This window comes from Opisthocomus hoazin, chromosome 4 (assembly GCF_030867145.1).
Source record: "Opisthocomus hoazin isolate bOpiHoa1 chromosome 4, bOpiHoa1.hap1, whole genome shotgun sequence".
Taxonomy (NCBI): domain Eukaryota; kingdom Metazoa; phylum Chordata; class Aves; order Opisthocomiformes; family Opisthocomidae; genus Opisthocomus; species Opisthocomus hoazin.
The window spans coordinates 94,479,934-94,496,217 of record NC_134417.1 but is presented as its reverse complement, the minus strand read 5'-3'; the positions used below and the strand labels follow the sequence as shown (position 1 = coordinate 94,496,217).

General features: G+C 65.1%; 1 protein-coding gene across 1 annotated transcript in view; it reads left to right on the top strand.

The window, feature by feature from the left end:
* Positions 1-14,307, top strand: part of LOC104328045 (uncharacterized) — a 29,808-nt gene extending 15,501 nt beyond the window's left edge. The window contains exons 11-15 of the mRNA XM_075417947.1: positions 2,554-2,875; positions 5,669-5,795; positions 6,788-6,901; positions 9,414-9,668; positions 11,877-14,307. Coding sequence (XP_075274062.1) covers positions 2,554-2,875; positions 5,669-5,795; positions 6,788-6,901; positions 9,414-9,668; positions 11,877-12,979 — 1,921 coding nt within the window. The 3' untranslated portion in view covers positions 12,980-14,307. The remainder of the gene's footprint in view (positions 1-2,553; positions 2,876-5,668; positions 5,796-6,787; positions 6,902-9,413; positions 9,669-11,876) is intronic.
* Positions 14,308-16,284: the final 1,977 nt, after the last annotated feature.

Genomic DNA, 16,284 nt, shown 5'->3' with positions numbered 1-16,284 from the left:
GTTGACAGCACACCCCCACCCCCCGCCGCTCCAAGTGTCACCCGCCATGGCGACAGCGCGCCCTGACAGCGCCTGCCATCCCCGGGGGTCCCCTCGGGGGTAAACCCCCCCCCCCCCTCCCGTTGTCCCCACCTCCCCCCCACGGTGTGTGTTCCCCCCACACCCCGATGTGTGTCCCCCCCGGTGTGTCCCCCCCCACCACGGTGTGTGTCCCCCCGCCACGATGTGTGTCCCCCCCACAGTGTGTCCCCCCACCACGGTGTCCGCCCCCCCACGGTGTGTGTCCCCAATGGTTTGTCCCCCCCTTCCCACGGTGTCCCCCCCCCCACGGTGTCGTGTCCCCCCCCCCCCCACGGTGTCCCCCCCCCCCCTTAGATGTCCCCCCCCCCCCCCGGTGTGTGTCCCCCCCCACGATGTGTCCCCCCCCATGTGTGTGTGTGTCCCCCCCCCGGTGTGTGTCACCCCCCCGGTGTCCCCCCCACCCCCACTGAGTCCCCCGCCCCACGGTGTGTCCCCCCACGGTGTGTGTCCCCCCCACGGTGTGTGTGTCCCCCCCCGAAGGTGTGTCCCCCCCCACGGTGTGTCCCCCCATGTTGTCCCCCCCCCAAGGCGTGTCCCCGCCCCACAGTGTGTGTCCCCCCCCCGCTGTCCCCCCCCCAAGGTGTCCCCCCCCCCCAAGGCGTGTCCCCCCCCCCACAGTGTGTCCCCCCCCCCCGGTGTCCGCCCCCCCACGGTGTGTCCCCCCCCCCACGGTGTGTGTCCCCCCCCCCCCCAAGGTGCGTTCCCCCCCCCCACGGTGTGTCCCCCCATGTTGTCCCCCCCCCAAGGCGTGTCCCCCCCCCCACAGTGTGTGTCCCCCCCCGCTGTCCCCCCCCCAAGGTGTCCCCCCCACCCCCAAGGCTGTCCCCCCCCCACAGTGTGTCCCCCCCCCCCCCGGTGTCCGCCACCCCACGGTGTGTCCCCCCCCCACACGGTGTGTGTCCCCCCCCCCCAAGGTGCGTCCCCCCCCCCCCCCACGGTGTGTCCCCCCCATGTTGTCCCCCCCCCAAGGCGTGTCCCCCCCCCCAACAGTGTGTCCCCCCCCCCCGCTGTCCCCCCCGCAAGGTGTCCCCCCCCCCAAGGCGTGTCCCCCCCCCCCCACAGTGTGTCCCCCCCCCCCGGTGTGTCCCCTCCCACGTTGTGTCCCCCCACGGTGTGTCCCCCCCCACTGTGTCCCCCACGGTGTGTCCCCCCCCCCCCATGGTGTGTCCCCCCATAGTGTCCGCCCTCCACGCTGTGTCCCCCCCCACGGTGTGTGTGTCCCCATGGTTTGGCCCCCAAGGTGTGTTCTCCCCCCCAAGGTGTCCTCCCCCCCCCCCCAGTGTGTGTCCCCCCCCCAAGAAGCGTCCCCCCCCCCACGGTGTCCCCCCCCACGGGGTGTGTGTCCCCCATGGAGTCATCGTGCCCCCCCGGTCTGTCCCCCCCCAAGGTGTCCCCCCCCCCATGGTGTGTGTCCCCCCCCATGGTGTGTGTCCCCCCCCCACGGTGTGTCCCCCCCCCACGGTGTCCCCCCCCACGGTGTCCCCCCCACGGTGTCCCCCCACAGTGTGTCCCCCCCCACGGTGTCCCCCCCCATGGTGTGTGTCCCCATGGTTTGTGTCCCCCCCCTGGTGTGTGTCCCCCATGGTGTGTCCCCCCCCCACGGTGTCCCCCCCCACGGTGTCCCCCCACAGTGTGTCCCCCCCCACGGTGTCCCCCCCCACGGTGTCTCCCCCACGGTGTCCCCCCCACAGTGTGTCCCCCCCCCACGGTGTCCCCTCCCATGGTGTGTGTCCCCCATGGTTTGTGTCCCCCCCCCCCGTTGTGTGTCCCCCCCATGGTGTGTCCCACCCCACAGTGTCCCCCCCCCACGGTGTCCCCCCCACGGTGTCCCCCCCACAGTGTGTCTGCCCCCCACGGTGTCCCCCCCCATGGTGTGTGTCCCCCCCCCCGGTGTGTGTCCCCCCCATGGTGTGTCCCCCCCCACGGTGTCCCCCCCACGGTGTCCCCCCACAGTGTGTCTGCCCCCACGGTGTCCCCCCCCCATGGTGTGTGTCCCCCCCCGGTGTGTGTCCCCCCCCATGGTGTGTCCCCCCCCCACGGTGTCCCCCCCCACGGTGTCCCCCCACAGTGTCCCCCCCCCCCACGGTGTGTCCCCCCCCCACGGTGTCCCCCCCCATGGTGTGTGTACCCATGGTGTGTGTCCCCCCCCGGTGTGTGTCCCCCCCATGGTGTGTCCCCCCCCACGGTGTCCCCCCCACGGTGTCCCCCCACGGTGTGTCCCCCCACGGTGTGTCCCCACAGTGTGTCCCCCCCCCCACGGTGTCCTGTCCCCCCCCCCCCCCCCCATCCCGTGGGGCCCTAACCACCTTGTGGAGGGTGGGGGGTGCCTTGCACCCTGCGGTGACACAGCGACGTCGCTCTCGGGGTGTCCCCCCACACCCCACCATGACACCCCCCCCCCCAACCCCCCTCTTCCCGCAGGCTCCGCAGCCGCCCTCGCCCCTCCGCCCGCCGCCCCGCCCGCCGCTCGAGCGCACCTCGGAGCGGGAGACGCAGACGGCGGCCGAGCTGGCGGGTGACGGTGGTGGCGGTGGAGAGGAAGGTGGACTCCCACGCCACGCGCCTGCTCGACCTGGAGGGCCGCGCCGGCGCGGCCGAGAAGAAGCTGGGCGACTGCGAGAAGACGGCGGCGGAGCTGGGCAACCAGCTGGAGAGCAAATGCGCGGCGCTGGCCACCCTCATCCGGGAGTACGGGCTGCTCCAGCGGCGCCTGGAGAACATGGAGAACCTCCTCAAGAACAGGAACTTCTGGATCCTCCGCCTGCCGCCGGGCAGGAAGGGCGAGGTCCCCAAGGTGAACGAAGTTTTGGGGTGTCCCCGGGGTGTTGGAACCCAAGATTTGCTCCTGGACGCCGCGGGGACATGCGGGGACACGTGGTGGGGGTGGCCCATCAAGGTCTGGAGATGATGGAGCTGCCACGTGGGGACACGTGGTGGGGGGTGGCCATCAAGGTCTGGAGATGATGGAGGTCTGGAGATGATGGAGCTGCCACGTGGGGACACGTGGTGGGGGTGGCCCTCAAGGTCTGGAGATGATGGAGCTGCCCTGTGGGGACACGTGGTGGGGGTGGCCATCAAGGTCTGGAGATGATGGAGCTGCCACGTGGGGGACACGTGGTGGGGGTGGCCCTCAAGGTCTGGAGATGATGGAGCTGCCACGTGGGGACAGGTGGTGGGGGTGGCCCTCAAGGTCTGGAGATGATGGAGCTGCCCCGTGGGGACACGTGGTGGGGGTGGCCCTCAAGGTCTGGAGATGATGGCGCTGCCACCGTGGGGACACGTGGTGGGGTGTGGCCATCAAGGTCTGGAGATGATGGAGCTGCCCCGTGGGGACACGTGGTGGGGGTGGCCCTCAAGGTCTGGAGATGATGGCGCTGCCCCGTGGGGACACGTGGTGGGGGTGGCCCTGAAGGTCTGGAGATGATGGAGCTGCCCCGTGGGGACACGTGGTGGGGGTGGCCCTCAAGGTCTGGAGATGATGGAGCTGCCCCGTGGGGACACGTGGTGGGGGGTGGCCATCAAGGTCTGGAGATGATGGAGCTGCCACGTGTGGACACGTGGTGGGGGGTGGCCATCAAGGTCTGGAGATGATGGAGCTGCCCCGTGGGGACACGTGGTGGGGGTGGCCCTGAAGGTCCTGGAGATGATGGAGCTGCCCCGTGGGGACACGTGGTGGGGGGTGGCCATCAAGGTCTGGAGATGATGGAGCTGCCCCGTGGGGACACGTGGTGGGGGTGGCCATCAAGGTCTGGAGATGATGGAGCTGCCCCGTGGGGACACGTGGTGGGGGTGGCCATCAAGGTCTGGAGATGATGGAGCTGCCACGTGGGGACACGTGGTGGGGGTGGCCATCAAGGTCTGGAGATGATGGAGCTGCCACGTGGGGACATGTGGTGGGGGTGGCCCTCAAGGTCTGGAGATGATGGCGCTGCCACGTGGGGGACACGTGGTGGGGGTGGCCATCAAGGTCTGGAGATGATGGCGCTGCCCCGTGTGGACACGTGGTGGGGGTGGCCCTCAAGGTCTGGAGATGATGGCGCTGCCCCGTGGGGACACGTGGTGGGGGGTGGCCCTCAAGGTCTGGAGATGATGGCGCTGCCACGTGGGGACACGTGGTGGGGGTGGCCATCAAGGTCTGGAGATGATGGCGCTGCCACGTGGGGACAACGTGGTGTGGGTGGCCCTCAAGGTCTGGAGATGATGGCGCTGCCCCGTGGGGACACGTGGTGCCGGTGGCCATCAAGGTCTGGAGATGATGGAGCTGCCCCGTGGGGACACGTGGTGGGGGTGGCCCTCAAGGTCTGGAGATGATGAAGCTGCCCCGTGGGGACACGTGGTGGGGGTGGCCCTGAAGGTCTGGAGATGATGGAGCTGCCCCGTGGGGACACGTGGTGGGGGTGGCCCTCAAGGTCTGGAGATGATGGAGCTGCCCCGTGGGGACACGTGGTGGGGGGTGGCCCTCAAGGTCTGGAGATGATGGCGCTGCCCCGTGGGGACACGTGGTGGGGGTGGCCCTGAAGGTCTGGAGATGATGGAGCTGCCCCGTGGGGACACGTGGTGTGGGTGGCCCTCAAGGTCTGGAGATGATGGAGCTGCCCCGTGGGGACACGTGGTGGGGGTGGCCCTCAAGGTCTGGAGATGATGGCGCTGCCACGTGGGGACACGTGGTGGGGGTGGCCCTGAAGGTCTGGAGATGATGGAGCTGCCCCCGTGGGGACACGTGGTGGGGGTGGCCCTCAAGGTCTGGAGATGATGGCGCTGCCCCCGTGGGGACACGTGGTGGGTGTGGGCATCAAGGTCTGGAGATGATGGAGCTGCCACGTGTGGACACGTGGTGGGGGTGGCCATCAAGGTCTGGAGATGATGGAGCTGCCACGTGGGGACACGTGGTGGGGGTGGCCATCAAGGTCTGGAGATGATGGAGCTGCCACGTGGGGACACGTGGTGGGGGGTGGCCCTCAAGGTCTGGAGATGATGGCGCTGCCACGTGGGGACACGTGGTGGGGGTGACCATCAAGGTCTGGAGATGATGGCGCTGCCACGTGGGGACAGGTGGTGGGGGTGGCCCTCAAGGTCTGGAGATGATGGAGCTGCCCCGTGGGGACCGTGGTGTGGGTGGCCATCAAGGTCTGGAGATGATGGCGCTGCCCCGTGGGGACACGTGGTGGGGGTGGCCCTCAAGGTCTGGAGATGATGGAGCTGCCCCGTGGGGACACGTGGTGGGGGTGGCCATCAAGGTCTGGAGATGATGGAGCTGCCCCGTGGGGACACGTGGTGGGGGGTGGCCATCAAGGTCTGGAGATGATGGAGCTGCCCCTCGCCGCTTCCCTGCGCGCGGTGGGAGGTGGACGCGAGGGCAGCGTCCCCCCCGCCGTTTCCATCCCGTGTCCGTTTGCTCCCTTTTCGAAGCAAAACCCTGCAGATTCCGTGATTTTTGGGTTGTTTTTTGGAGTTTTTTTTGAACCACTGTTTCTTGGTGCCGTGGTGGGGTCTCCTGGACCGGAAAAGGGGGGGGGTCGCACCCCGGCACCCCGTTAGCGTGGTCGGTGGGGGCGAGGTGGGCGCCTGACCCCGCTCGTGCTCGCAGGTGCCGGTGACGTTCGACGACGTGTCCGTTTATTTCAACGCCAAGGAGTGGGAGAAGCTGGAGGAGTGGCAGAAGGAGCTCTACAAGAACGTGATGAAGGGCAACTACGAGTCGCTGATCTCCCTGGGTAAGTGAGGGTGGGTGCTGGTGGGGGGGGGGGGTCCTGGGTGCCACCCGGGCTTGGGCATCTCCCGAGATCCCCTTGGATCCCCTTGAGACCCAAATGGAAAGAGTCTGGCCCCGTCCTCCTGACCCCCACCCTGCAGATATTTAGAGGCATTTCCAAGGTCCCCCTCTCAGCCTTCTCTTCTCCAGGCTGAACAAGCCCAGCTCCCTCAGCCTCTCCTCCTAGGAGAGATGCTCCAGTCCCCTCCTCATCCTCGTAGCCCTGTGCTGGGCTCTCTCCAGTAGCTCCTCATCTTTCTTGAGTGGGGGAGATGTTTCTAGGCATCCCCCCGGTGATGTCCGGGTCCGTTGCAGCTCGGGGTGTGGCGGGGGTTGTCCGCAGGCCGGTGGGGCTGGAGACCTCCCGAGGCTCCTTCCAGGCAGAGAGACTCGGTGAAAAACCAGCATCTTGATGGGGCCAAACTCTTTCCAGTGGTGCCCAGCGCCAGGACAAGGGCCAACGGGCACAAACTGAAGCCGAGGAAGCTCCAGCTGAACCCGAGGAAGAACTTCTTCCCTCTGAGGGTGACGGAGCCCTGGCCCAGGCTGCCCAGAGGGGCTGGGGAGTCTCCTTCTCTGGAGATATTCCAGCCCCGCCTGGCCGCGGTGCTGTGCAGCCTGCTGTGGGTGACCCTGCTTCGGCAGGGGGTTGGGTGGGTGGCCCACAGAGGGCCCTCCCAACCTTCTCCTGAATCACAGAATGGTGGGAGTTCGAAAACCCTGCCGGTAAAACGTCCGGGCTGGGCTTCTTCTCGAAGGTGGTTCCTCTGTGCGTGGCTCCGTGCCTCCCTTCTGCCCATCTGGGGGGCCTGGCCTGGCTGCAGCCCCGGGCTTTTCTACCTGGTGGATGTCCCCAAGCGTCTTCTCGTGTCCCCGCGGGCGCGGGGGAGAAGGTGGAAGCCGAGATCGCTCCGCTGTGCGGTAACCCCTCCCTCCACCCCTGTCTCCCAACAGACTACGCCATCTCCAAACCCGGTGTCTTGTCTCAGATCGAGCAAGGGGAGGAACCGCGGGTCAGGAACGAGCAGGACTTGGAGGAGAGCGAGATCATCACCGATGCCACCGCAGGTGAGGCGGCCGCTGGGCACGGCGGAGCCGTAGGTCGCGTTCGGAGCAGGGAGAGAGCCGTGCCCGAGGAGCTTATCCGGAGGAGCCATGCGTATGGGCGGGTTAATTAGCTAATTAGAGGTTTGGTGTCCAGGTATGGCTCAACATCTAAACCAGGGCACGTGGAGCCCGGAGAGCTGGGAGATGTCAGCAAGGGAAGCATCTTCAGCCAGAGCAGGTCCTCAGGGAGCCGGTGTGCCCGGCAGGAGAGCAGGATCGGGTCCCGTTGGGACGAGCCGTGCGCACCGAGGGAGCTGTGGCCTTCCCCAAAAAGCCCTCTCCACCCTCTCCGGTGGTGGGGACGGTGCCTGGGTTTCTCCTTGGAGCATCCCCCCCTGGAGCAGGGGAGCCCGCTCCCATCCTGCGCGCAGGGACCCGGGTGCTGAGGGGTTTCTCCAGAGGCAGGGCTGGGAGCAGGGCGCCGGGTACTCCTGCTCTGGGGTGTGCGGGGCTGGGGGGGAGATGAGGAGATAATGGGTGACCTAGAGGAGATCAGGGGGTGTCCTAGAGGAGATAAGGGGGTGTCCTAGAGGAGATGATGGGGTGTCCTAGAGGAGATCAGGGGGTGTCCTAGAGGAGATAAGGGGGTGACCTAGAGGAGATGACGGGGTGTCCTAGAGGAGATAAGGGGGTGTCCTAGAGGAGATGACGGGGTGTCCTAGAGGAGATAAGGGGGGTGACCTAGAGGAGATGATGGGATGTCCTAGAGGAGATAAGGGGGTGACCTAGAGGAGATAAAGGGGTGTCCTAGAGGAGATGACGGGGTGTCCTAGAGGAGATAAGGGGGTGACCTAGAGGAGATAAGGGGGTGACCTAGAGGAGATGATGGGATGTCCTAGAGGAGATAAGGGGGTGACCTAGAGGAGATAAAGGGGTGACCTAGAGGAGATAAGGGGGTGACCTAGAGGAGATGACGGGGTGTCCTAGAGGAGATAAGGGGGGTGACCTAGAGGAGATGATGGGATGTCCTAGAGGAGATAAGGGGGTGACCTAGAGGAGATAAAGGGGTGTCCTAGAGGAGATGACGGGGTGTCCTAGAGGAGATAAGGGGGTGACCTAGAGGAGATAAGGGGGTGACCTAGAGGAGATGATGGGATGTCCTAGAGGAGATAAGGGGGTGACCTAGAGGAGATAAAGGGGTGACCTAGAGGAGATAAGGGGGTGTCCTAGAGGAGATGATGGGGTGTCCTAGAGGAGATAAGGGGGTGTCCTAGAGGAGATAAAGGGGTGTCCTAGAGGAGATGACGGGGTGTCCTAGAGGAGATAAGGGGGTGTCCTAGAGGAGATGACGGGGTGTCCTAGAGGAGATAAGGGAGTGTCCTAGAGGAGATGACGGGGTGTCCTAGAGGAGATGACGGGGTGTCCTAGAGGAGATAATGGGATGTCCTAGAGGAGATATGGGGGTGACCTAGAGGAGATGACAGGGTGTCCTAGAGGAGATGACGGGGTGTCCTAGAGGAGATAAGGGGGTGACCTAGAGGAGATAAGGGGGTGACCTAGAGGAGATGATGGGATGTCCTAGAGGAGATAAGGGGGTGACCTAGAGGAGATAAAGGGGTGACCTAGAGGAGATGATGGGGTGTCCTAGAGGAGATAAGGGGGTGTCCTAGAGGAGATAAGGGGGTGTCCTAGAGGAGATGACGGGGTGTCCTAGAGGAGATAAGGGGGGTGACCTAGAGGAGATGATGGGATGTCCTAGAGGAGATAAGGGGGTGACCTAGAGGAGATAATGGGATGTCCTAGAGGAGATAAGGGGGTGACCTAGAGGAGATAAAGGGGTGACCTAGAGGAGATAAGGGGGTGTCCTAGAGGAGATGATGGGGTGTCCTAGAGGAGATAAGGGGGTGTCCTAGAGGAGATGACGGGGTGTCCTAGAGGAGATAAGGGGGTGACCTAGAGGAGATGATGGCGTGACCTAGAGGAGATAAGGGGGTGACCTAGAGGAGATGATGGGATGTCCTAGAGGAGATAACAGGGTGTCCTAGAGGAGATAAGGGGGTGTCCTAGAGGAGGTAATGGGATGTCCTAGAGGAGATAAGGGGGTGTCCTAGAGGAGATAAGGGGGTGTGCTAGAAGAGATGGTGTCTGCTCAGCTGCTGGTCTCTGACCCCAGCCTGCGGACGTGGGCTGGCTCCGACCCCCTGCCCATGCTCACGAGGATCTTGAAGTTCAACCATGGCCCACAGGAAGAGAAAACTCCTCTGCTGCCGGCCCGGCGCCGCGGCAGGGGGATGCGGGGTGACGGAGGGGTGCTGAGCTGCGGGCGCCGAGTCCCCAGGCCGGCGGAGGATCCCAGTCGAGAGGCAGGAACGAGGATGGTCGAAGGGCAGGGGCTGAAGGGAGAGCAGAAGTGGCCGAGGAACCGAAACCCCTCGGTGGGATCGGCAGCCGGAGCCGGCAGGGATCGTTGCGAGCGGTTTCTTCGTCCTGGCTCCCGGGAACGACGGCGAGCGGGAATCTCTCTTTGCTTCAGCTGGGATCAGGGTTGTGATCAAAACGGAGGAGCTCCTCCCTGAAGACAGCCCCGAAAACCCTGAGCTGCACGGGATGTCGGGGCAGTCGGAGGGGAGCTTCCAGAGCCCGGACGAGGAGGCAGCCTGCGAGAGCCCCTACGGCTCCGTCTCCCCACCGAGGGACCTCCCCGGAACCAGCCTGGGGGACTCGTCCGAATACGTCGCTGACTTCAACGAGATCCAGAGGGTCATCGTTCACCACGGGAGCTGCGCAGGTGAGACGCTCGGCGCGTGGCTGCGCGGCGCGGCGCGAGGGCTGGAGGCCCTGGAGGAGCTGTGGTGGGTCAGGCGAAGGTGGGGAGCGGGCTGCGGGGCGTGAAGAAGAGTGTGGGCAGCAGGGCGAGGGAGGGTCTCCTCCCCCTGTGCTCTGCCCCACTGAGGCCCCATCTGCAGTGCTGTGTCCAGTGCTGGGCTCCCCAGTTCAAGAGAGATGAGGAGCTACTGGAGAGAGCCCAGCACAGGGCTACGAGGATGAGGAGGGGACTGGAGCATCTCTCCTAGGAGGAGAGGCTGAGGGAGCTGGGCTTGTTCAGCCTGGAGAAGAGAAGGCTGAGAGGGGACCTTGGAAATGCCTCTAAATATCTGCAGGGTGGGGGTCAGGAGGCCGGGGCCAGACTCTTTGCAGTGGTGCCCAGCGACAGGACAAGGGGCAACGGGCACAAACTGAAGCCGAGGAAGCTCCAGCTGAACCCGAGGAAGAACTTCTTCCCTCTGAGGGTGACGGAGCCCTGGCCCAGGCTGCCCAGAGGGGCTGGGGAGTCTCCTTCTCTGGAGATATTCCAGCCCCGCCTGGCCGCGGTGCTGTGCAGCCTGCTGTGGGTGACCCTGCTTGGGCAGGGGGTTGGGCTGGGTGACCCCCAGAGGGCCCTTCCAACCCCAACCATCCTGTGATTCTGTGAAAGAGAAGGGTTGAACCCCTCCAGAACCAGCACCAGAAGGAAAGGTTCTGGCTGCGGCAGCCTCGAGAGCAGCCGCGGTGAAACCTCAGGCCGGGAGGAGGAGGCAGCCCTCGCGTGGTGGACGTCAGAGCGTGGTCTCTGAGGACACCTGGCCTGCTCCGGAGCGCAGCGAGCAGTGGCTCAGTCCTCCGTGGGTGGGAAAAGCCCCTCGTTACCCCTGGAGACCAAGGGAAGCCGTGTCCCAGGCAGTGTGTTTGAGCCCCCGCTGCCGAAATCCCACCGTGGCAGAGGGCAGTGGGTCGGTGGAGGACTCCTGCCCTGGTGGCAGTCACGCAGAGGAACGGTGAAAGCCCCTCACACGCCGGGTTGTGCTGGAGGAGCGTGTGGGGTCCTGCATGTTGGCCAGCGCGGGGGTCACTCGGGGCAGGGCTGGGGGACAGGGACACAGGTGGCTGGAGGTCCATGGCGTGCGAGCTGCCAGAGGGGAGAATTCAGCCTCTGCCCTTCAACCATTTGGTGGAGAAGATGGCACCGGGCGCTCCACGTGCAGAAGTTGGCCGGTTGGGTGGTGGATACGGGCCAGGTCCTTCAGACCTGCTGCGAGGGTGGAGATGGGACAGCAGAGGGACGGTCTGTCAGGACCGGCTGCCTCGTGATGGCTTTGCGACGGCGTAAGGCAAACGGAGAAAGATGGAGTTGGGCTCTTGAGGTCCTCCTCAACTCCATCTCGTGGGTCCCGTGGTCTCCTCATGGTTTGCTAGAGGAAACCAGCCAAGCCGCCGGCGGGGCTGGAGCCGATCCTCGTCCGAGAGCCGGCGCCTCGGCCGACGCGCGGGGCGTCCCGCTGCGCCCGCGGCTCCGGTGCGGCCGGCGCCGAACACGAACGCCGGCTCAGCTCCGGCGTCGGTGACGCAAGCGGGGAGCCTGGCGCGCGGTCGGCCGTCCCACCGCTGTCTGGGGAGGAGGAGGAGAGGGGGGTCTGCTCCCCGCTGCGCTCCGTCGCGGTGAGGCCGAAGGAAGGGGACGTCTTGGGAGCGGGGGGGGCTGGAGCCCGGCGTCCCCGCGCTTGCGTTTCCTTCGAGCGGTGCCGCGCCGGGTGTGGGGAGCGATGTCGGAGCCCGGCGAAACGGCAGCCGACGGAGCTGCTCCGGCATCGCTCGGCTGCCCGAATCCTCGCCGAATCGATGAATCGCAGAACGTTGGGGGTTGGAAGGGACCTCTGTGGGTCACCCAGTCCAACCCTCCTGCCTCGATGCGGGTTTTATCCCTCCGTCGCGACTCGTAGCAGCGTCGTGAAATCACAAACCCCTTTTTTTCGGCGAGTAGGGCCCCTCCGAAGGAGCCTGTCCGGGAGGTGGTTTGTCCGTCCACCCCATCGGGGAGGGTGCGTGGGCTCGCCCCGGGGCTGGAGCCCCGCTCGTCTCCGGGTGGTTGGGCCAGACGTTTCCAGGGGTGCGTAAAAGGCCACCCCGTCCCGCTCGCTGACCCCTAACACTGCTCCGGTTCTCCCCTCCCCCCCCCCAGCAGAGGACGGGATCGTGATCAAGACGGAGGAGGAGGAGGAGGACGACGACGACGACCCCGACGCCCTGGAGCCGTGCGCCGTGTTCTCGGGCAGGACCGAGCCGCCGGCGTTCGGCGGCCACGAGGCCGGGCTGGGCTGCGAGGCGCAGTGCAGCTCCAAAACGCAACCCCGGAGCTTGGCGGCCGGCCGCGTGGGGAAACCCCCCGCCTGCGAGAGGGACTCCGGGGAGATGAAGCCGGCCGTCGCCCAGCAGCGCAACCGGACGAGGGAGAGACCCTACATCTGCCCCGAGTGCGGGAAGAGCTTCATGCTCAAGATCAACTTCGTGATCCACCAACGCAACCACCTCAAGGAAGGGCCCTACGAGTGCCACGAGTGCGACCTCAGCTTCCGCAACAAGCAGCAGTTCCTGCTGCACCAGCGCAGCCACACGCGCCGCGGCGTCGGGGTCCCGCGGCGCCCCGAGCACGGCCTCAAGCCCCAACCGCGACCCCCGCCGCCGGGGAAGCCCTACAAGTGCTCCGAGTGCGAGAGCAGCTTCAGCCACAAGTCGAGCCTCAGCAAGCACCAGATCACCCACGTCGGCGAGCGGCCCTTCACCTGCGGCGAGTGCCGGAGGAGCTTCCGCTTGCAGATCAGCCTCATCATGCACCAGAGGATCCACGCTGGCAAGAGTGAGATGGCTTTCCTCTGCCCCCAGTGCGGGAAGAACTTCACCAGGCCCTCCCACCTCCTGCGGCACCAGCGGACTCACACCGGCGAGCGGCCCTACCAGTGCAGCCAGTGCGAGAAGACCTTCAGCGAGAAGTCCAAGCTCACCAACCACTACCGCATCCACACCCGGGAGCGCCCGCACGCCTGCGCCGTCTGCGGGAAGGGGTTCATCCGCAAGCACCACCTCCTGGAGCACCAACGCATCCACACGGGCGAGCGGCCCTACCACTGCGCCGAGTGCGGCAAGAACTTCACGCAGAAGCATCACCTCCTGGAGCACCAGCGGGCGCACACCGGCGAGCGGCCCTACCCCTGCACCGAGTGCACCAAGTGCTTCCGCTACAAGCAGTCCCTCAAGTACCACCTGAGGACGCACATGGGAGAGTGAGGGGCTGCCCGGCGGCTTCCTCTCCCTCCATCCCTCCTCCTCCTCTCATCTCTTCCCCGTCCCCTTCCTCCCTCCATCCTCCCCATCCTCCTTTCCACCCCCCCCGGCTCAGGGCATGGACATCAAGGAAGCTTTGTGCGGTAGCGCCGCTGGTCTGTGGTGGAGACGGCTGGGCTGATTGGGAATAAATTAATTAATTAAAGCAAGCAACGCGCGGCAAAACGGAAAGATTAGAGATAAAAATTGAACGGAAGCGGCTGGTGTAGGGGGAATCCTCACCATCAGAAAAAAAAAAATACAAACCACCGACGAAAGGAAACCTGCGCAGGGTGTTTTGCCGGAGTAGGACTCTAAACTGCTTTTTAAATCTACTGTTTGGTTTTTTTTTTTTAATAAACGTGGAGGAACTTTTTATTTGATAAGCAAACTTCGGATCGCCGAGATTTTTTTTTTTTTTTCTTTTTTTTTTTGCATAAAACGCTCTGTTAGGCTGATTCTGGCGCAGCCGCTTTTATCCGGGAGCTCTGCGAGGCGCTGCCCCGGCCCAGCTCCCCGGGCTGGACGCGACGGCCGCTCAGCAGCGCGTGGCGACGACGAGGAGCTCCCGCCCGGGGAGGAAGGTGAGTACGGAACAGATCCGGATGGCGAGGAAGTTCTCCACGTGTCTGGATTTGGAGCGCTGACAGGTGCCTGTCCGCCTCTCGGGGCTGTGATGCACTCATGAATTATAAAATAGAATAAAAAAATACTAGTTGCAGTCAAAGAACCTTTTCCTGGAAGGACCCCATCAGCAAGGCTCCTCCAGACGCTCGCATTTCTAGCGCTTGATCCTTCCGCAGCCGGCGAGTGGCATCGCCGGGCGCCCCGGGCCCTCCCGCCGTCGCGAGAGCCGCACCGAAGGCGTCGCCGGCGCGGGACGCGGTTTGTCGACGCGGGTCTTGGGTGCCGCGGGGCGACGGCGTGCCCGTGCACGAGACCTTTGACGTGGCCCTCAAACGAGCGGGCTGCCCTCGCCGCTGGCATCACTGGCTCTGAGAAAAGCCCCCCGGTCAGCGCGGGGCTGCCCACGGGGGTCCCTCGCCGCGTGGCTTCACCGCGGCGGGTGGGACGCGGGGTCCCTCTCCTCGCTGTTGGGTTGAGCTCCCGTCTCCGGCGGCTCGGTTCTCTCATCCTCACCGCAGCTCCGGCAGCCGGGCGAAATGCGCCCGAAGAGTCGGGTGCCGCGGCCGGAGCGGTGATGCCGGCTTCCCCGGCAGCGTGCCCGGGTGCCGCGGCGAAGGCGGTGCCGGATCTCGTGTGGGACGGTGGCATCAATAAACAGAGCGATGATGGGATAAGTTGTCAGGACCTGTTAATGCCTTCGCAGAGCGGACATCCTCGCTGCAGGACCTTCCCCTGCGTAGAACCCTTCCGAAATTCCTAATTTACAGCCTCTTCCGTGCTAGAAAGCGCCCGAGGGCGGTTCCACCAGTCACCACCACAGAGGAGAGGGTTCCAGAGAGCCGAGGTTCCTGCATTCCCGCTGTCGGGGCGCTGCCCCAAACCCCCTGGGAGCGGTTTGGGGGTTCGGGTCGCGGCGTGCTGTCTTGACGTGGCTTGGCCCCCGGCGGCAGCCTCCCTGCGTCCCCCTCATCAGGGTGAAATGCAATTAGGGGGAATAAATTAAAAGCAGAACGGGCTCTGGCTCTCAGCAGCTCGTGTTCGTCGCGCTGGCAGTGCCACGGACCTGGTGCTGTCCTTTTTTTCTGCCTAAAAATGGACGGATTCAGCTTTTTTTCTTGGCAAAGCAGCCACTTGGGCGCCCGTACCAGCGAAGGGAGCCGGGACCTGCCCAGGGAGCCTCGGGGACGGGCACCCTGCTCCTCTGCTCGGCGTCGCTGGGCCCCGCGCAGCGACTGCTCCTCAGCTCGTGCCGCGCCTCGACGGCCACGCGCGCACGTCACCAACGGGTCACTGGATGCTGCCGGGGTTTAGCGACTGCCGGGTGACTTTCAGCAGCTTGGGTGGCAACAGCCACAGAATGACAGAATGTTGGGGGTTGGCAGGGCCCTCTGGGGGTCACCCAGCCCAGCCCCCTGCCCAAGCAGGGTCACCCACAGCAGGCTGCACAGCACCGCGGCCAGGCGGGGCTGGAATATCTCCAGAGAAGGAGACTCCCCAGCCCCTCTGGGCAGCCTGGGCCAGGGCTCCGTCACCCTCAGAGGGAAGAAGTTCTTCCTCGGGTTCAGCTGGAGCTTCCTCGGCTTCAGTTTGTGCCCGTTGCCCCTTGTCCTGTCGCTGGGCACCACTGGAAAGAGTCTGGCCCCGGCCTCCTGACCCCCACCCTGCAGATATTTAGAGGCATTTCCAAGGTCCCCTCTCAGCCTTCTCTTCTCCAGGCTCAACAAGCCCAGCTCCCTCAGCCTCTCCTCCTAGGAGAGATGCTCCAGTCCCCTCCTCATCCTCGCAGCCCTGCGCTGGGCTCTCTCCAGTAGCTCCTCATCTTTCTTGAAGTGGGGAGCCCAGCACTGGACACAGCACTGCAGATGGGGCCTCAGTGGGGCAGAGCAGAGGGGGAGGAGACCCTCCCTCGCCCTGCTGCCCACACTCCTCTGAATGCACCCCAGGAGACCATTGGCCTTCTGGGCAGCCAGGGCACGCTGCTGGCTCCTGGTCACCCTGTCGTCCCCCAGCACTCCCAGTCCCTCTCCACAGAGCTGCTCTCCAGCAGCTCAGCCCCAGCCTGTCCTGGTGCCAGGGGTTGTTCCTCCCCAGGCGCAGGACCCTGCCCTTGCCCTTGTTGAACCTCATCAGGTTCCTCTCTGCCCAACTCTCCAGCCTGCCCAGGTCTCGCTGGATGGCAGCACAGCCTGCCAGTGTGTCCACCACCCCTCCCAGTTTGGTGTCATCAGTAAACCTGCTAATGACCAATGGTCTCCTGGGGTGCATTCAGAGGAGTGTGGGCAGCAGGGTGAGGGAGCGTTTCCTTCCCCTCCACTCTGCCCCACTGAGGCCCCATCTGCAGTGCTGTGTCCAGTGCTGGGCTCCCCAGTTCAAGAAAGATGAGGAGCTACTGGAGAGAGCCCAGCGCAGGGCTACGAGGATGAGGAGGGGACTGGAGCATCTCTCCTAGGAGGAGAGGCTGAGGGAGCTGGGCTTGTTCAGCCTGGAGAAGAGAAGGCTGAGAGGGGACCTTGGAAATGCCTCTAAATATCTGCAGGGTGGGGGTCAGGAGGCCGGGGCCAGACTCTTTCCAGTGGTGCCCAGCGACAGGACAAGGGGCAACGGGCACAAACTGAAGCCGAGGAAGCTCCAGCTGAACCCGA